The 17239-nt window shown below is 37.5% G+C and overlaps 1 protein-coding gene and 2 long non-coding RNA genes across 4 annotated transcripts in view; 1 reads left to right on the top strand and 2 right to left on the bottom strand.

Annotated features, from left to right (window-relative positions):
- LOC148725959 (uncharacterized) overlaps positions 1-2008 on the bottom strand; it is a 62785-nt gene extending 60777 nt beyond the window's left edge. The window contains exons 1-2 of one of the 2 annotated variants that reach the window (XR_015990897.1): positions 1607-2008; positions 1295-1342 (exon numbers count right to left, since the gene is read on the bottom strand). This is a non-coding gene — a long non-coding RNA (uncharacterized LOC148725959). The remainder of the gene's footprint in view (positions 1-1294; positions 1343-1606) is intronic. The other variant, XR_015990896.1, reaches the window with a different exon arrangement.
- Positions 2009-9488: 7480 nt separating this feature from the next.
- LOC148725958 (uncharacterized) lies at positions 9489-12719 on the top strand. The gene is made up of 4 exons (XM_088731021.1): positions 9489-9648; positions 9732-9807; positions 9958-10017; positions 10983-12719. Exons 1-4 carry the CDS (start codon positions 9512-9514, stop codon positions 11127-11129), a joined length of 420 nt encoding a protein of 139 aa, XP_088587147.1. The 5' UTR covers positions 9489-9511; the 3' UTR covers positions 11130-12719.
- A 2449-nt stretch (positions 12720-15168) lies between these two features.
- Positions 15169-16613, bottom strand: LOC148725957 (uncharacterized). The gene is made up of 3 exons (XR_015990901.1): positions 16318-16613; positions 15991-16053; positions 15169-15391 (listed from the first exon to the last, which is right to left on the bottom strand). It is a non-coding gene; the product is annotated as an uncharacterized LOC148725957 (long non-coding RNA).
- Positions 16614-17239: the final 626 nt, after the last annotated feature.

Genomic DNA, 17239 nt, shown 5'->3' with positions numbered 1-17239 from the left:
AAACAAACAAACAATGATCGAATCTAAAATACAACTATATCTCAGGATGAAATGACAGAGTCAGAAAGCTTTAAAAATTATCATCTTCCCTGCTGAGTAAAATTCACCAAGAAAATATGAAAAAATGGAAGATGTGACTATGACAGTTTTATTTGTAATAGTTCTTACGGGTTACGGTAAATATCCACTCCGGTGAACAGTTGTTAAATAGTACCTTACCATTACAAACCCTTAAAGATGAAGTGATTAATCATGAAACTGTTTTCTTTTACTTCAATTTGTTCCAGTTCGCTGCAAATCACGTTGTGCCCGAAAAAACTTTGGCTCTCTTGCTCCTTAATTAGCTCAGCCCTCTTTCCATTTCGATTCTCGTTTTCTTCCCTGTTTTTATAATTTCATCTTGTCATATGCGTGGCATTTTACATCGAATTAAAACTTTTTTTCGTCATCCTTTTTTTCACATCAGAATTATTTTAGTGCACTTTATTTTGAAAAAGTTCCAATCAAAATCTTCGGTTGCTCAGCTAAGGTGGGATAGATAGTGAACTAAAATAAATTTCAAAACAAAGTTGTCTCGTAAACACTCGATTTTCCAACGATTCATTCATTTGTTACGTATTCAAATTCGTAGATTTATTCATCTACTGTTTGGTAGCCAATACCTCTGGTTTAATTCTTGCAAAGGGACTGACTGTCCGCAAAGTTGACGAACAAAGAAATCTTTTTCCACCGCATCATCCAGAAACTTTATTTTAAACCGACATTGAAACCAATATACGTTTATCATAAGGACAAAAACTCCTTCGGATTAAAACAGTTTGTTTTTACAGCAAACTATATTTCAAGTTAACCATTTAATAATGCAGGTGAAGGTTAAATTATGGTATGCTGTGCTGTCTTCAGTTTCAGTCAATTCATTTCTTTCGTTCCACCTCACATCCCAGCTCACGGGCCTGTAAGCAGATGTCTCTTCGGTACTGAACCTCCTGCTGAGTCTGAACAAACAATATTACAAAACAGAAAAAAAAAATTAGCGAACTATCTTCGCGAAACACGAGCGACAGTGGGGGCGCGTGTCACGAAAATCGTTTCAGTGCCCCTTTAGTTGGTCTTCATCGCCTGTAGAAGGAACAAAGGTGATGGCTCTTCTGCATGTTACGTCATGTTAGGACATCTAAGACACATGCGATCCTGCCCGTTGGATACAACGTATGTATCACATGACCAAAAATAAAACAGGCAAACATTAAACAAACCAACAAAAACGCTGCAAGCTACAGAACTCTGTACCAACCTCTTTAAAGCGTCTGAGGTCGTCCATCTTCATGTTTCCTGATTGCGGCTTGTTTACAAATAAATAGTTTAGTAATAACGTCGTTTACGAGAAGTAATTGTTTAAAAACGTCAGTTCATACCTAACTAAAATCGATAATAGTATGGTTTACATCGAAATTGAACTCATTCAAGAAGAAAAGAAAAAGAGCATCTGATGAAATAGGTTAACTCGAAAACTTAGGTAAGTAATCGTGAGGGATTTTATAACATCGGGTTTGGAGGAAACTTAGGCTGACAGAAAATAAGATTTCAACAGAGACTATAGATACACCTTTGGAGTTGGAGATGAATATGAAGGTGGATTATAAATCCCTCCTTCGACCAAAACCAAAGAAAGGAGCAATACCAGCAACACCACAGTTTTCATCTTGCTTGTACCCGCTTCACTCACTAACTGATTATTTCTTCTCAAAACGCCTCGCATATGAAGATACATGTAGATACGTCAGTCAGAGTAAGATGTATCCAGCTGTTAAGGAGCTCTGTATTTACCTCATAATGGAGAAAATCAATGAATTTTTCAGGCAACAGTAAAAGCGTTTCTTTTTACGTTCATGTCATTTTGACGTGATAAATACTTATTTGACAAGAAAGTTAAAGATTTTTTCTTTTCTAGTAGATTATAGTCAATACCTTGCATCGACAACAGAAGTAATTTGGGACGCTTTGAATCTTCAACTGAATAATGATTGACAACGACTTGTGGTCTAAATGCAGTTGGTTTCTAGTTATAAAGAAGGCCGCCGCGCTTAAAATTGAGTTTTATTCATAATCATAGAACGAGTTCTCTAGAGTTCTTTTATTTGATTCTCAGTTTTAATTTACCTCTAAAAATCACTGAGGATTGCATCAGCATCTTTTAACTAACTTCTTACTCTTTGAGGTAATTTCCATATCGTGAGGGCTTAAATTGACAGTAGGTTTATCAGTGGAAATTCGTGTACACAATGGCTCAAGTAGATCTAATTTGAGAAATTGTGTTTACTTGAATTGGAACTCGTCTGTGTAACGTTAGGCTTCAAAGTGAGTTATTTCTTAAAAGACAACAAATAAATAATGCAAACTGAGTATCATGAAAATCGAATTTTTCCCGAAATGGTTTTGAATGTAGATTATTCTAAAGATAGAGTACCCCGCAATGTACCCCCCAACGAACGCTTTTCATTCCACTAATTTATTCGTGTTTTTCTCGTTGCCATATTCCCACCAATCACGTAGCTCCATTTTCTGCCTTTAAAAGCACACACAACCCACAATTCTTCTATTCGCTCCGACGAAGGGCTAACGCTCGAAACGTCAGCTTTGATAATCGTAACGGTGGCCAATTTACTATTTCAACTTTGTTGATATATTGAAATTATTTCGTTATCCCCCGATGTTCATCGCATTCCGAGCAGCTATTTCGATAAGCACCCCACAGGAATATTTTTTCAAAAGTAAACGGCGAATTTTCTTCCCTTCTCACGTAAAACCTCTGGGGGAAAAACTTTCTTAAAACTCCTATAAATTTTCTTAGATGTTTACAGAGCCAGAGGAAGAGTATTTCCTTTTTTTTGAACAATGGGATACTTCTAAACGAGAGACTTGATTTAAACGATAAGTAAGTAAGTGAGTAAGTAAATTCTTTATTTAAAGAGGGTGGTACTTAATAGCTAAACGGTTAATGAACATGTGGCCCTCATAAAATACATAGGATAATGCTAATGCAAATAAGATATCAATGAGTAAATGCATTATAATAAAAATAGAAGAACATTTAAACAAATGAAAAACCCTATGATAAAATCTATAATACAAGTAAATTTCAGTGTTGAATGACAGAGTCAGGAAACTGTAAAAATGATCATATGTCCTGCCAATTAAAAATTTTGAATGGAATATTTCTTAAACTTAAATAGAAGGTGTAACGGTAGATATCCACCACCAGCCACCTCCACTTTGGTGAATAGTTGTTAAATAGTACCTTAACTTTACAAACCCTTAAAGATGAATTGATTCATCATGAAACTGATCTCTTTTATTTCAATTCGTATTGCAGTTCGCTGCAAATCACGTTGTGCCCGAACAAACTTTGGTTCTCTCGCTCTTTAATTAGCCCAGCCTTCTTTCCATTTCGTTTCTTTCGTTTCTCGGATTTTTTTCTTCTCTCTTTTTTTATTTTCATTTTGTTATATGTGTGGCATTTTACATCGGCTCAAAGAGTTTTTTTGTCATCCTGTATTTTATCATCGGAATAATTTTGGTGCGCTTTATTTTGAAAAAGTTCCAATCAAAATTTTCGGTTGTTCAGCCAAGGTGGTGGGATAGATGGTAAATTAAAATAACTGAAATAACTAAGTTGTCTCGTTAACAATCGATTGTTTCAGGACTCATTTATTTATTAGGTAAGTAATTCATTGATTTATTCATCCACTTTTTCATAGTCAATAGCTCTCATTAAATTCTTGCAAAGAGACTGTCTGTATGCAAAGTTGACGAAACAAAGAAATATTTTTCCATTACATCATCGAGACATTTTATTTTAAACACATTGTAACCAATATATATTTATCGTAAAGAACACAACCTCTTTCGGATTAGAGCAGTTTATTTTTACAGCAAAAACAATCTCTACTTCAATTTAATCAACTAATAATGCATTCGAACATTAAATCATGGTATGCTGTGCTGTCTTCAGTTCAAGTCAATTCAATTTTTTTCGTTCCTCTTCACATCCCAGCTCACGGGCCTGTAAGCAGATGTCTCTTCGGTACTGAACCTCCTGTTGAGACTGGACAAACAATATAAACTGAACAGAAAGAAAATTGGCGAGTTTTCTTCGCGAAACACGCGCGACAGTCGGGGCGCGTGTGTCACAGAAATCCTCTCAGTGCCCCATGAGCTGGTTTTCCTCGCCTGTTGGGCGAAAAAAGGTGATGGCATGCTACGTCGACTTAAGACATCTAGGAAATATACGATGCTTCCCGTTGGATACAACGGATGTATCGCATTACCAAAAATAAAGAAGGCAAACATCAAACAAACCAACAAAAACGCTGAAAGCTACAGATCTCTGCACTAACCTCTTTGAAGCGTCTGCGGTCGTTCATCTTCAAGATTCTTGTTTTCTTACATCGAAAATTGAACTCATTCAGGAAGAAGAGAAAAAGAAGGAAACAGAACATCTGATGAAACAGAATAGCTTAAAAAAAAACAGTTGGAGGAAATTTAATCTGACAGGAAGTAAGACTTCTACGGACTGAGATTATAAATATACAATTGCAGCTGCAGTTTTTAAGTAAATCGCTCCTTCGACCAAAACTAAAGAAAGGAGCAGTACCAACAACACCGCGGTTTTCATCTTGCTTGTATCAGCTTCACTCACTAACTGACTCCTTTACTCAAAACGCCTCGCATATGAAGATATATAAGGTGCATCAGTAAGATGTATCCAGCTTTTTAGGGCTCTTTATTTAGCTTACATTAATAATGTGTTTTTCCTACAGCAGTAAAACCGTTTCCTTTTACGCTCCTGTCACTACAACGTGATAAAGAACGTTTTTGCATCTTTCCTTAAAGAAATGATATTTAATGGCTTTCATCGACAAAGGAAGCACCTTTTGAACCTATCGACTGATAGTAATCGAAAACGCTTTGAAATCTAATTTCAGTTGTTTTGTGAGTTGAAATAAGGCCGCCGCGCTCAAACTTGAGTTTTATTCATAATTATAGAATTATTTCAAACTGTCGGATGTCGATTCTCAGTTATATTTCTAAAATTAATTGAGGCCCTCATCAGCATATTTGATCGGAATTATCTTAAGGGCTCAAATTTATAGTAGGTTTATATATGAAAATTCGTGAACACAACAACAACCACATTGTAAGAAATCATGTTTGCATGGAACTTGCCTGGGTGACGCCAGGCTTCAAGGCTTTTTAGAGACAACAAAATATTTAAAAAAATTGTCTTGTTTTCCTCGAAATGTCTTTTTGGATGAAGATTATTCTAATGATAAAGGACCCCACAATGTGCATCGTAGTCCTAGCAGCTGGTTCGATTAGCCCCCGACTTGACTTTTAAAAATTGTCATCTACCCTGCTAATCCGAAAGTTGCCGTGGGGAATTTCTCAAACTCTAAATGGAAGGTGTTCATTATTGCATTTTTAAGAGTAAAATATCTCGTGGATTAAAGAGCTATACAATGTTAAGCTTAAATGAAAGCGGCAGTGCACATTGTAATGGATTTATGAAATTCAGTCATCGAATTAGATCAAAAATTTATTTCCGCCCTTTTAACCTTTTGGAAAATGTGTACCAAAATTATAAATTGGTTGACAAGTAACTTGCACCCTATGGAATCTTAAGCATATCTATCCGTTAATAGGAAATATTTTTTAGGAAAAAACTTGTAATAATCGTCAGTTGAGAATTTCTCAAACTAGTTAATTGGATAGGTTGCGACAGAATACATCTGAAGGGAGAACAAATTGTTTTTTACTCATCTAAAGTCAGTAAAAGAAGTAGTTTGGTTGACTTGGCGTGTGGCATGAGATTTTGTGGTTGTTTTTTTTTTTGTGGACCACTGTTCGTGTGAACGAATTTATCAGATGCAATTTCTTCGGGGAACTTTTTTTTCAGTTGGGTTTTTCTGTTCCGAAAATAATATCATCAAATTTCATTGTTCTTTGACTAATAGTACACGCTAGTATAGTATTGGAAAAGGTTTTTTGTATCTCATGAAATTTTACCTCTTAAAAGGGCTGTCATGACATCAAACTAAAGCACAGAACACAGAGTTTACTCCCATCCTATTCTACTCCGATTTCGCATGACTCCGTCCGATTTGGTGCGCTGTCCCATCACGCGCGCTTCCGCCCGATTTCGCGCGCCGTCCGATTACGCGTGCTTCCGCACAATATCGCGCGCCGTCCGATTCCGCGCGCCTCTGTCCGATTTCGTGCGCTGTCCGATTACGCGCGCTTATGCCCGATATCACAAACCGTCCGATTTCGTATGTCACCGCCCGACTTCGTATGTCACCGCCCGATTTCGCGCGCCGTCCTATTTCGCACGCCTACACCCGATATCGCGCGCCACCCGATTTCGCCTGCCTCAGCCCAATTTCGCACGCCTCCGCCCTATCTTGCGTGCCTCTGTCCGATTTTGCACGCGGCTCCACTTTGTGTTAGAGCGATTTCTCTATACGTCCGGCGCTTCCGTTCCTTTTCGGGTGCCTGTGTCCTACTTTGAGCGTCTCTGTCCTCTTTCGAGCGCGCTCGCTCGATTTTGGACTCCTTCGGCGGATTTCGTCCTTCTTTGAAAGCTTTCGTCCGATTTTGGGCTTTGAGGTCCGTTTATACGTCTTTCTGTTTTAGCAACAGCAGCCTAACTTCCAGTTGTAAGTAATCACATTTCGAAACTTTTCAAATTCTGATAAAGCCTTTCTTTGATTTACTAGGAAGGACCACAAAGCTGGAACGTGTGATAACATCAAACTTAAACGAAATGAAGAAACTCAACGAAAGTGAGGAACAGTATTTTACAAAGACGTCATTTAAAATCGAAGGGTTTGTTACTCGCAGAAACACATTACCGTCTTCGTTCATTTGGATGCCATACTAGTATCTGGTAACGATTCAGCTTATCTAAGAGAGGAATCTATGTAACGTTCAATCTCCGCGGCCAGAGAATAAAAAAAAGAAAAGAAAAAAAAACAGACTGACAAGGATTCTACAGAAGAATATTCAGCCTTGTCAACCTTAAATTCAGCATAGCTATACTATACCAAACTTTCCGAATGGATGTTTCGACGGAGTTTTGGCGGTGAAGCCCTGAAAAATATTCTTGTTTTTTGTCTTTTTTTTCGTGGCTCTCTAATCTGCATGTTCACTAACTGACTTAGCCAAAAACCACTATCAATTTCAAGTAGCGGAACTTGCTCTTTTTTTCATAAAGTGCGCTTTTCACCTAAAGAAACAAAAACAAGTCCAAATTGTATACATACATTTTTTATGAAGCATGGAATCGGCTATGGAATATGATGTGTTCTCTATTTTGCAGTAGCACACCTGCTCTTATGATACATGTCTTTACACTTCAGGGACTTGAATCTTATTATTATTATTATTATTATTATTATTATTATTATTATTATTAAAATAAGTCTTCACAAAAAATTGTAAACTGCTGCAAGCAGTCTGTTAAGTCCCCTCCAAAACATTATTAAGTGCTTAGAGACTTGCAATAAGTGCTATATAAATTGTAATTTATTATTATGATTTATTGTTATATGCATAAAGTCACGCAACACTTTCACAAAGTATACTTAAAAACAAGATTATAAAGTTGTTTTTTTCATGTGACAGTTGATATGGGAGAAGTCCAAATTGACCAAGGGGGGCATAAATATCTAGAGAGCATATTATGTAATTACAATTTGTATATATCTACTTGTTGTCCAAAACTCAGTATCAACACCTGGGGTGGATCCAGGGGTGGTTCGGGTGGTTCGGGTGGTTCGGTCGAACCCCTAATTTTTCCCTGAGAATGCTGGAAATCATGTTTCCGAAGACCTAATTTTCAAAATCTTGGACCCCTCAGAAGGAGAACAACTCTCCAAACCCCCCTCCAAACCCCCCTTGACTAAATCCTGGATCCTCCCCAGAAGACAGGCTCAGGCGTTGATTGTATTTTATTTACAATCTCACACTGGTAGCCTACTCACTTCACCTACCAAGCATTACAGAATTGATACTGAGTAGCATGAAGCTGATTAGATTACAAGATTTTTGATATTACCCTGTTGGGGAGGGAAGGATATTTGGTTAACTTCTGCTTGGCGTGTACCCGCATGTTATAGTTTATTCTTGAGCCAGTTAAACACCCTCTCTTAATCACTTTTAGGCAAATGTAATTTCCGTGATCCCAACTTAGTCACGCGGGAGTCCAGTGCTGAGAATGTCTGTCATCAGCAGTAATGATTGATGTTTCAAACACAATGGAAGTCATCATAAAACTCTCCTAAAATGTTACTTCTGTCTAACCGCCTCCCGGTTAGCTCAATGGATAGAGCGCTGGACTGTTGTGCGGGAGGTCGAGGGTTCGAGCCCCGGCCGGACCAACACTCAGGGTCTTAAAATAATTGAGAAGAATTTGCTACCTTTCTATAACATCAAGAAATGGTTAGATATTCTAGTCTTCTCGGATAGGGACGAATAAATGGAGGTCCCGTCTCCTGCAGGGTTGGGGTAGGAGACGTTAATTTCCCACACACGAGATTACTGTGTGATGGATGTCCTCCCCTGGGGTGGGATGGGTGGGATATAGGGCGCACTTAATTTGGAGCCTCGCTCTGTTGTGCGACCCTCACCACACTCTGGTGAAAGTGATTAAATGTTCAAACCTTTTATGATAGATCACAAGTAAATTTACACTGTCATGGAATGCCCCAAGATTTGCTCCTATTTTCACAGTGTGGGCAAACCTTGACTAGTGTAATATACTGTGTGAGATATAAAATACCGTGGCAAACATAATTAATGTGGCAGACTTGATTTTGAATGACTTTGAGTCAGCTTTGAATTATTATTGAACTTGAAGTTAATGTACATGTATATTAGTGGTACACTTTTTCGTATTCGTACGGCAAACTGAGTGATATATTTGGAAGAAAAAATGTTCTTTTGATTAGCCTCTTTGGTGCAGCTGTAGGTTATATTCTGACAGGAATTCCAACAACATTACTTTTCCTAGCACTGAGCAGAGTTCCAGTAGGTGAGATCCTTTTTTTTTCTGGTCTATAAGTATGGAATGAGTCCACCTGTTCAATGCTTGTTAGTTTTTACTGTTTACTGCAATCCATAGCTCCTGCAGAGGAGAGTGGGTATTAACATAAAATTAATATAAATCTAGTCAAGAATCCTGGTAGTGTACCCAGGTGGAAATCTTATTAAGATCTTGTAAGATCTTACAAGAATCTTGAAAGATTCTTATTGAGGTTAAGATCGTAATAAGATCTTGTTTAACTCTTAAGATCTTAAAAAATCTTGGTAAAAATCTTGTAAGATCTTAAGAGGATCTTACAAGATCTTATCCAAAAAAATCAATATTCAACATTCTAAGATCTTCAAAAATATCTTGTAAGATCTTAGAGAATCTTACAAGATCTTATCAGAAAAAAAAAATCAGCTCAATATGGCTGTGAACATTTGGTGGAGGCAGGGGGTAAAAGTGAACTTCAGAAACTGTGACACGGAACTAGGAACAACCATTGAAGATTTGACTTTTATTGGGTTTGGAGCACTTCACAATGCACAGGAAAAGTTGATCAGGTTAAACATTCTTTTACAATTAAAAAAATTTCCATTTTGACAGAAAAGAAACGATTAGTGAAATCAACGCTTTTTCTATATAGAAACCGTTTACTTGAGGCACTGAAGTTACGTGGTGACAATATTTCACTTGAAGGACTTCAGGGGTTCTTTAATCAAGTAAGTGATGAGGGGTAACTTTTTACTAAAGTTTATGATGAAAAAATCGCTCTAGCCAAACAAACATCGCTTTCACGGTTGTCGGAGAACGCTATGATTTCAATGCGGAACGTTCTTTTCTTTATTGATGTTGTATTTTTTTTACTTTAGCCAGACGTTTTAGGCCATGACGTACACTGGTCTGAAGAAATGTTTAACGTCCTGCAAAAGGTGAGCGAAGAGACCCTCCACTCTTCTTTGGAGCTTCTAATTGTATCGTTGTACTCTTCGAGTTTTTTCCTCACCTAGCGCCGATTCTGTTTCTTCGAGAGGGAGACCCCAGGTGGTCCTCTGAATTAGACACATGTGCTGTGACGAAAAAGCTGCAAATAATTTTGTCTTCGTTGTACTCGCTTGTTCGTGAAAGTTCTCCTATCTTAAAGCGAAGATTCGTCACGAGAACTCCCACTGATAACTTTCTCTATTTTTTTTGCATAAGTTGTTCAATCTCATAGACCGGAGTGACACAAGATGACAAGATGACGTCCGACGACCTGGTTCACTTAGATAAGGAGGTTTGCTCTTCTTTTTTTGGCATAAAGCATACGAACTTCTTTAAGGCGTTACTCAAGCGGGGGGAGGAAGGAGATTGTGACAGCGTGAAGAGAATATTTTCTTCCCATCCTCATTCATAGCTGTGTATTGGAAATTACGAAACATTTGGGATGTTCGAGGAATCAGACGTAATCTTCTCGCACGTAGCCATTCTTCTCAGATGACGAGGGCTTTCGGTTCCATCGGTACGAAGCGAGTAGGGCTCAACACTGATTTACCTGATTATCCTGGTTATTAAGATACTGTTGAGTCACACACAGGTCACCCAACTTGAGGTTCAGTTACCCCGCCAGATCGTCCAAGCTTATTCAGTATGCTTTCCGTCTAGCGGAAGGCGCCGTGAAAGCAAACGGTTTTTTAGGTAATCACATGGTTCTCTGGGAAGATGGAGGGGGGGGGGTTAGTCGTCGCTAACACAGTATGAAGGGGGTCTCTAGAAAATTGACTTCCTATGAAGGGGAATCATTTGAATACCACAGAGCTTTTGGAGGAGGGGATCATCCGACCCTCACCCTCAGGTGATATATAATGACCAGTCCTAAATCTCACTCGTTTCTGATATCATCTTTGTTTACGTCTAGGATTGGGAGCACATTCGTGTGTTGGTAACTGATTTGACAGATTTATCAATGGCGGAAAATGACATGAGAGAAGAGGAGATGACGTCGGAAGCTGAACAATTTGGAGAAATGAACCAGGATGAATCCGATTTACATACGGAACTGTGACAATAGTACTTAGGAAATTTTCAGTTCGAACCAGCGTAAGTTTGGCTCTGAGAATCAGGAAGCTAAAGTTAAATGCACGTCTTGACCCTTTGCGCCCTGACACGGGCATTCATATTTTCCACGCTATTCTCTCAACAATTCCCAGGTAAATAAAATATTCAATGAGCTGAGCAACTTAAAATAGATAATAAATGATTTAATAACTGAAAGAATGATTTCTATGATATCTCTTTTAAAGACACGATTATTCAAATGTTTAACCCCTCAGGCTTATATTGCCACTAGCTCTTCCAGGTAATTATGTCTTGATCGCTTTATTGAAGCTCAGTGTTCCTGTTTTATTCTTCATAAATGGTTAAATTTTTTTTTACCTTTTGTCTGCTCCGCCTGTTTCAGTTCGGTTACGAATATTGTGCTGCTGAGAGAAAAAAGAAAATCATGATTTCGTTATAGTCTTTGTTTCGTCAACACAATGAATTATTAACTTGATTTCCTGATTGACTTTGATTGACACTAAGTTACGCAATTAAGCCACGTGAATAAGTCTGCTTTCAGTTCAGATGTTTAGATGTTTTTGATTCGAAGTTACGTTCATGCTTTGCTGACCTGTCGCGCTGACCCGTATTCTGTTCTACCCTGATCTGTTATATCTGTTGCTGACCTGTATACCGTGAAACAATCCTACGAGACATCGCCAAAGAAGTAAGTTATCAGTGCTGTAATTCTAGCTGATAGTTTGACTCGTGTGTTCATGATATATCGATAGATTCTGTTCAGTTTCTCAAATGTAGTTCATTCTCTTTTCTAGATCGAATAATAATATACTGGAATAAATTATACGATTTGCGTAAGCTAGTTGAATTGCCTGTTTGGTTTATTGGACCAGTCTTTACCTCTTTACCGTTTGGGAAAGGCAGATGGGCTCACTTTTTGTAATTCTTCGTATTTACTCAATATTTATTAATTTATATACTAACGATATTGATTTGTTATATGCGAGATAAAATTCGAAGGAAAGAACTTGAAATTCTCGGAAGTAGCGCCGCTACGGTTGTCAATTTAGCTACTGTAGAGTTCAGGTTTTAGGCCGTTGTACTGTTGGAGAATTGGTGCTAAATGTAGCCTACGAAAAGTTTGGCGCAGCTGGTTTCCATTTTGGTATCCGATGCTACACCCGCCCGTTAGTTTGTTTACAATATTTGTCCCTGAACAAAAACAGTCGTGTAAACACTTGTTCAGATAGGCGATGTGGTGTTTCCGAGCGAGGTTTCTTGACAGTGCGTTAGTAGTATAGAAATGGAGGTATCTAGCGCAAAATGTTTATCTAGTTTTTTATTTATTGAATTTAATGCTATCTATAGTTTTTATTATTGAATTTAATGTCGTGCCAGCCCATTTTTTTTTTACTGTGGTTTTATAATTGAATTTAATGTCATACCAGCACAGCATAAGTAAGATGCATTAATAGTATATGTTTCAAAATTAGTCCCTACCTTATCAGATAAAACTAAATATGTACTTCATTATAGAAATTTACAACTTTGTATGAGTCTAGGATTAAAAGTAAAGAAAGTTCATAGAGTTTTACAATTCAGTCAATCAAAATGGTTAAAACCTTACATTAATTTTAATACACAAAAGAGAGCCAAAGCAAAGAATTCATTTGAAAAAGATTTTTTCAAACTAATGAAAAATTCAGTCTATGGTAAGACTATGGAAAACATTAGAAAAAGACAGTTTATAAAATTAGTTACAAATGAAAAACAAGCCGCTAAATGGTCATCCCGACCCAGCTATATTTCAAATAAAATTTTTGGCGAAAATCTTGTAGCTATACATAGGACAAAACATAGTATCACATTAGATAAACCGAGTTATGTGAGTATGTATATAGCATTAAATTCAATAAATAAAAAACAAGGTAAAAAATTTGCGCTAGATACATCCATTTCTATACTACTTACGTTGATCAAAAAAATGCTTGAGGGTTTGTCTTGGCCCACGAAATTGAAATCTTGACAAATTTCAAGTGCGGATTGGCTTTTTTTAATGTATGGCGGTAAAGATTTGGCGAAAGGTGCCATATTTTTCCTTAATAGTTAGAAATGATTTCGGCAAGACAACTACAGGCAGAGACGTCGAGTTGACCTGAGTTGTTAGATTTGTGGATTTCAGTTACAAAGAGAACACAAGAAGTCCAAGAAGTGGTAATGGTCAGATTCGTTGCAGTAACCGGCAATTGTTGTTTTGCTGTAAGGTCGTTAATAGTGTTGGTGATAATGTTAGGGTCGGTGGAAGTAAGATCTTTATCATCGACCTTTTTCCTAAAAAGAGGTATTGGAAAGTTGCTCAGTGCAGAAAACTGTCTTTGCGCTTTCTTATACTCTTCACTGCTGTCCACTACTCCGGAGAAAGGTGGGACAATTTGGTGTCATGATTGGCGTGAAGCTTCTTTTTTCCGTCTTTCTTTTTTTTTCATGATTGCTTGATGAAAAATCTGGAGGCGAACCGGCCCTGTGGGGAAAGTCCATTTAGACTTTCGAATCTGAACTGTCTCGAATGTATCTTTGTTCGAGGCGTTAGAGTGAAAACATGAACGAACAATTTCCCCGCGTTAGTAAACCCAAACTAAGCTTGAGAAGATTAGAACCGATTACAAATTCAAAACACCCTGGGGAAGGGTAAGGCCGCCATCTTTAGTTATCTTTGCACCAAGTTCCAGTCCTCACACCTGAATATTTACTTCCGTTTCAATGGGTTCCAATCCTCGTCCTTACCTATTCATTTCCGTTGCGGTTCGAATACCTATTCCTACTGCCACAAACTGTGGCGTAGCTTCGCTCCGTTACAGAAACCGCCCCGAAATCAGAGTTTTATGAGTGAACAAAAGCCCTAGCCGATATATTTTTTTTTTTGTGCTTGTCCAAGAGCTATTCGTTGTAGTGTAGACATAGTATGAGACACCTTATTTTTGTGATTACTGGCACAAGGCCAGCACGCGTCACGTCATCATGTTGTAAGTAGGGTAGTCCGTAACTTCCGAAGATGTCCGGATCCCGAAGTGAGAGCAATTAAAAGTGAACGAGGAACCGAAGTTTATTTTTTCTAGCATCACATTGCATTGTGGAAGGGCTATTTCCAAGATGGTGGCCCCAAGTCAGTGAGTGTTTCGTGGACAAGTTTACCGATGATAATTCCGCAGTCACATGTACAATGCAACTAGGTATGCTATCCAGCACCTGTAAGCACATGTCCTCTTGGAGGACTATTTTGAACTACTCTACTAATATTTCGTGCTCGTTAATGGAGGCCTGTATTCCGTATGGTTAAGTGGCCGGAAGCCAAGTCGAAAATAAACCAACAAAAAAATTAAATAAATTATATGATTTTACAGTTGTTTAAACCGAAAGTATTTGTGGATAAAAGAACGCTGCGAATAAAGGAAGGTGCCTTTCAAACAATAATTTGGTTTGGTACCTTCAATTTACAGACCCTTAAAAATGAGCAGATTGGTTACTAAAATGGTCTGTTTGTTCCAATTTACATTTTAGCTCCCTCTTGTACTGCAACGCACTCCCGAAATATCTTTAGAACTCGTGATCCTTAATAACCCCAATCTTCTTTCCATTCCTATTCTAGTTTTATTCCCTCTCGACCCTCGTTATTCATTTTGTTATTTGTGGCATTTTGTACCAATTTGAAAAAATGTTTTGCCATCCTTTTTTTTGCACCAGACCAGAAAAGTCATATTAATAAAATTAGAAACCTTTCCCGAAAGTACTCGATTGTTCCAAGATTCATTTATTTCTTAGGTAGTTTATTCATCTGTATTCTTTTATCAAATTTCTGCTAACCAGTAGCCCTGGTTAAAATCTCGCAAGTAAAGCAATTGTCCGCAACGCTTGAGGAAACAAAGAAATCTTTTTCCATGATATCATCCCTGTCATTTATCTGTACTCAGATTAGTGAAAAAAAAAAAGAAAAAAAAAAAAAAAACTGGACCGCTGATATGATTTTAACAGATCACATACAATAAATATTTTCCATTATAACAGCCTTTATTGAATTCAACCTGCTAGGTATATTTTTACGTTGAACAACCTGCATTTCAATTTAATCATGCAATAGTGCAAGCGAACGTTAAATTATGATAAGCTGTGCTGTCTTCAGTTCATGTGAATTCATTTCTTTCGTTCCACTTCACATCCCAGCTCACGGGCCTGTAAGCAGATGTCTCTTCGGTACTGAGGCTGCTGTTGAGTCTAAACAAAAAATATAAACAGTAGTGAGCTCTTGCGAATAGTTATCTTGCAGGTGTTTACAATGGTTGATAAGTATGACAAAAGATATTTGTTTTATTTTCAAGTGCCATTTCCATATACTGTCCTCGGTTAGGGGATTTTGGTAAATTTTTGGGTGGTTAAATAGTACTTTCTGTATACTAAGAATCCAAATTTCATCAGAATGTCTTGCACTCTTAGATGCGTGAGAATTATCAACTGGTTGACAGAGGGTGTGGCTTGAAAATTCTGCGGTTTTTCACCTTTTTTGGACTAACGTTTTTTGCGTTACTTAGAAACGAACTTTTGCGGCTACAGATAATAGAAGTTTCTTCCGTGAACTAATATTCGAAATTTTCGAGAAAGAGTTCAACAGGAGGAGCGCATGCTATACAAAATCATGCGCTCCTCGCACCGGCGCTTCTGCAAGTTACGTCAACTTGAGAACTTAAAGGAACTCTCCAATCATGATGCTTGGCGGGTTGCACACAACGGATGTAGCACAGTGAGAGAAATGAAAAAGGCAAAACTTAAACAAATACCAAAAGAAGCTGTAAGCTACCGATCATGTCTACACTCACCTCTTCCAAACTACTGCGGTCGTTCATCAAGATTCTGGTCAAGTCTCTCGTCAACCCCTTTCTCTACAAATAGTTTAGTTAAAACGTCGTTTACGAAAAAGAAGATATCGAGTTTTACACAAGTTTGATCCTTAACTGAAATGGACAAAAGTTTAGCTTACATCGAAAATTTAACTCGTCCAAAAGAAGATGACAAACACGTAAACAGGTTAAAAAAATTAACAAAAAGAGTAAGTAATTATTATGATAAATTATAAAATGATTTACGTGGGTTTTGGAAAAGATTTTAGCAGAAGAGAAACAAGTATTTTAAGATAACTAATTTACCACTCCAGGATGAGCAGGATTCACGATCATGTCTTCGACCAACACCAGATAAGGGAATGGTATCAACATCCAGGTCGCTGCGATTTTCATCTTGCTTGTGTCAGGCTCACTCACTCACTAACTTCTGACTTTTTTTCTCAAAACGTTTCGCGTATGAAGATATATAAAGGTGCGTCAGCCAGGGTAAGATGTATCCGGCTGTTAAGGAGCTCTTTAGTTAGCTCTAAGTGGAGAAAAGTGATGAATTTTTCCGGCGGCAATAAAGCCGTTGCCTTTTACATTCATGCCACTACAACGCGATAAATACCTATGTGGCCAGAACGTTTCTGCTTACTTTTAAAAAAAGTGACTATTTTTCTTTTCAGAAAATATATTTAATTGCTTCTAATCGAAAATGTAAAGATGAAATAAACAATTTTTAAAAATCGAGTTTCCAGATGGTATCGAAAATGGTAACACTTTGAGACCCTTTGAGCGCATCGAATGAATAATAATTGACAACGCCTTGGGATCAGTTTGAAGCTGTTTTCAGGAAACAAATACGGTCCCTTTCTTTTTAACCCGAGTTTTATCCGCAACCATACAACGATTTCTCGAGAACTCTTTCATCTCCATTCTCAGTTACACTTCTAAAAATTACGGAGGTTCGCATCAGCATCTTTGATCAGCTTCTTACTCCAGCTTCAACCTGTTCCATAAATAAGTCATAGACCTTGAGGACTGAAATTTACAATAGGTTTATCTATGGAAATTCGTGTGGTGGCCGATCACTGCCATTCGTTTTTTTAAAAAAGTCGGCGTTTTAACATCATTTTTTCTAATAAAATGTATTTAAAATGAATTGAAACAAAATCAATTTGACACAAAAACAAAATTGTAATTGTAGAAAACGCATTTTTCTTTTTAAAATAAATTTAAAACA

Source organism: Stylophora pistillata, chromosome 8 (assembly GCF_964205215.1).
Source record: "Stylophora pistillata chromosome 8, jaStyPist1.2, whole genome shotgun sequence".
In the NCBI taxonomy this organism is placed as follows: domain Eukaryota; kingdom Metazoa; phylum Cnidaria; class Anthozoa; order Scleractinia; family Pocilloporidae; genus Stylophora; species Stylophora pistillata.
Note: the sequence above shows the minus strand (reverse complement) of the source record. Positions and strands in the feature narration are given on the sequence as shown.

What these genes read in the sequence shown, in the direction of transcription:
- LOC148725958 (XM_088731021.1), top strand. Translation starts at nt 9,512, where the DNA reads ATGGCTGTGAACATTTGGTGGAGGCAGGGGGTAAAAGTGAACTTCAGA. An exon ending in GCACAGGAAAAGTTGATCAG is followed by an intron (nt 9,649 to 9,731) that starts GTTAAACATTCT and finishes TTTTCTATATAG; the next exon opens with AAACCGTTTACTTGAGGCAC. An exon ending in TGTTTAACGTCCTGCAAAAG is followed by an intron (nt 10,018 to 10,982) that starts GTGAGCGAAGAG and finishes GTTTACGTCTAG; the next exon opens with GATTGGGAGCACATTCGTGT.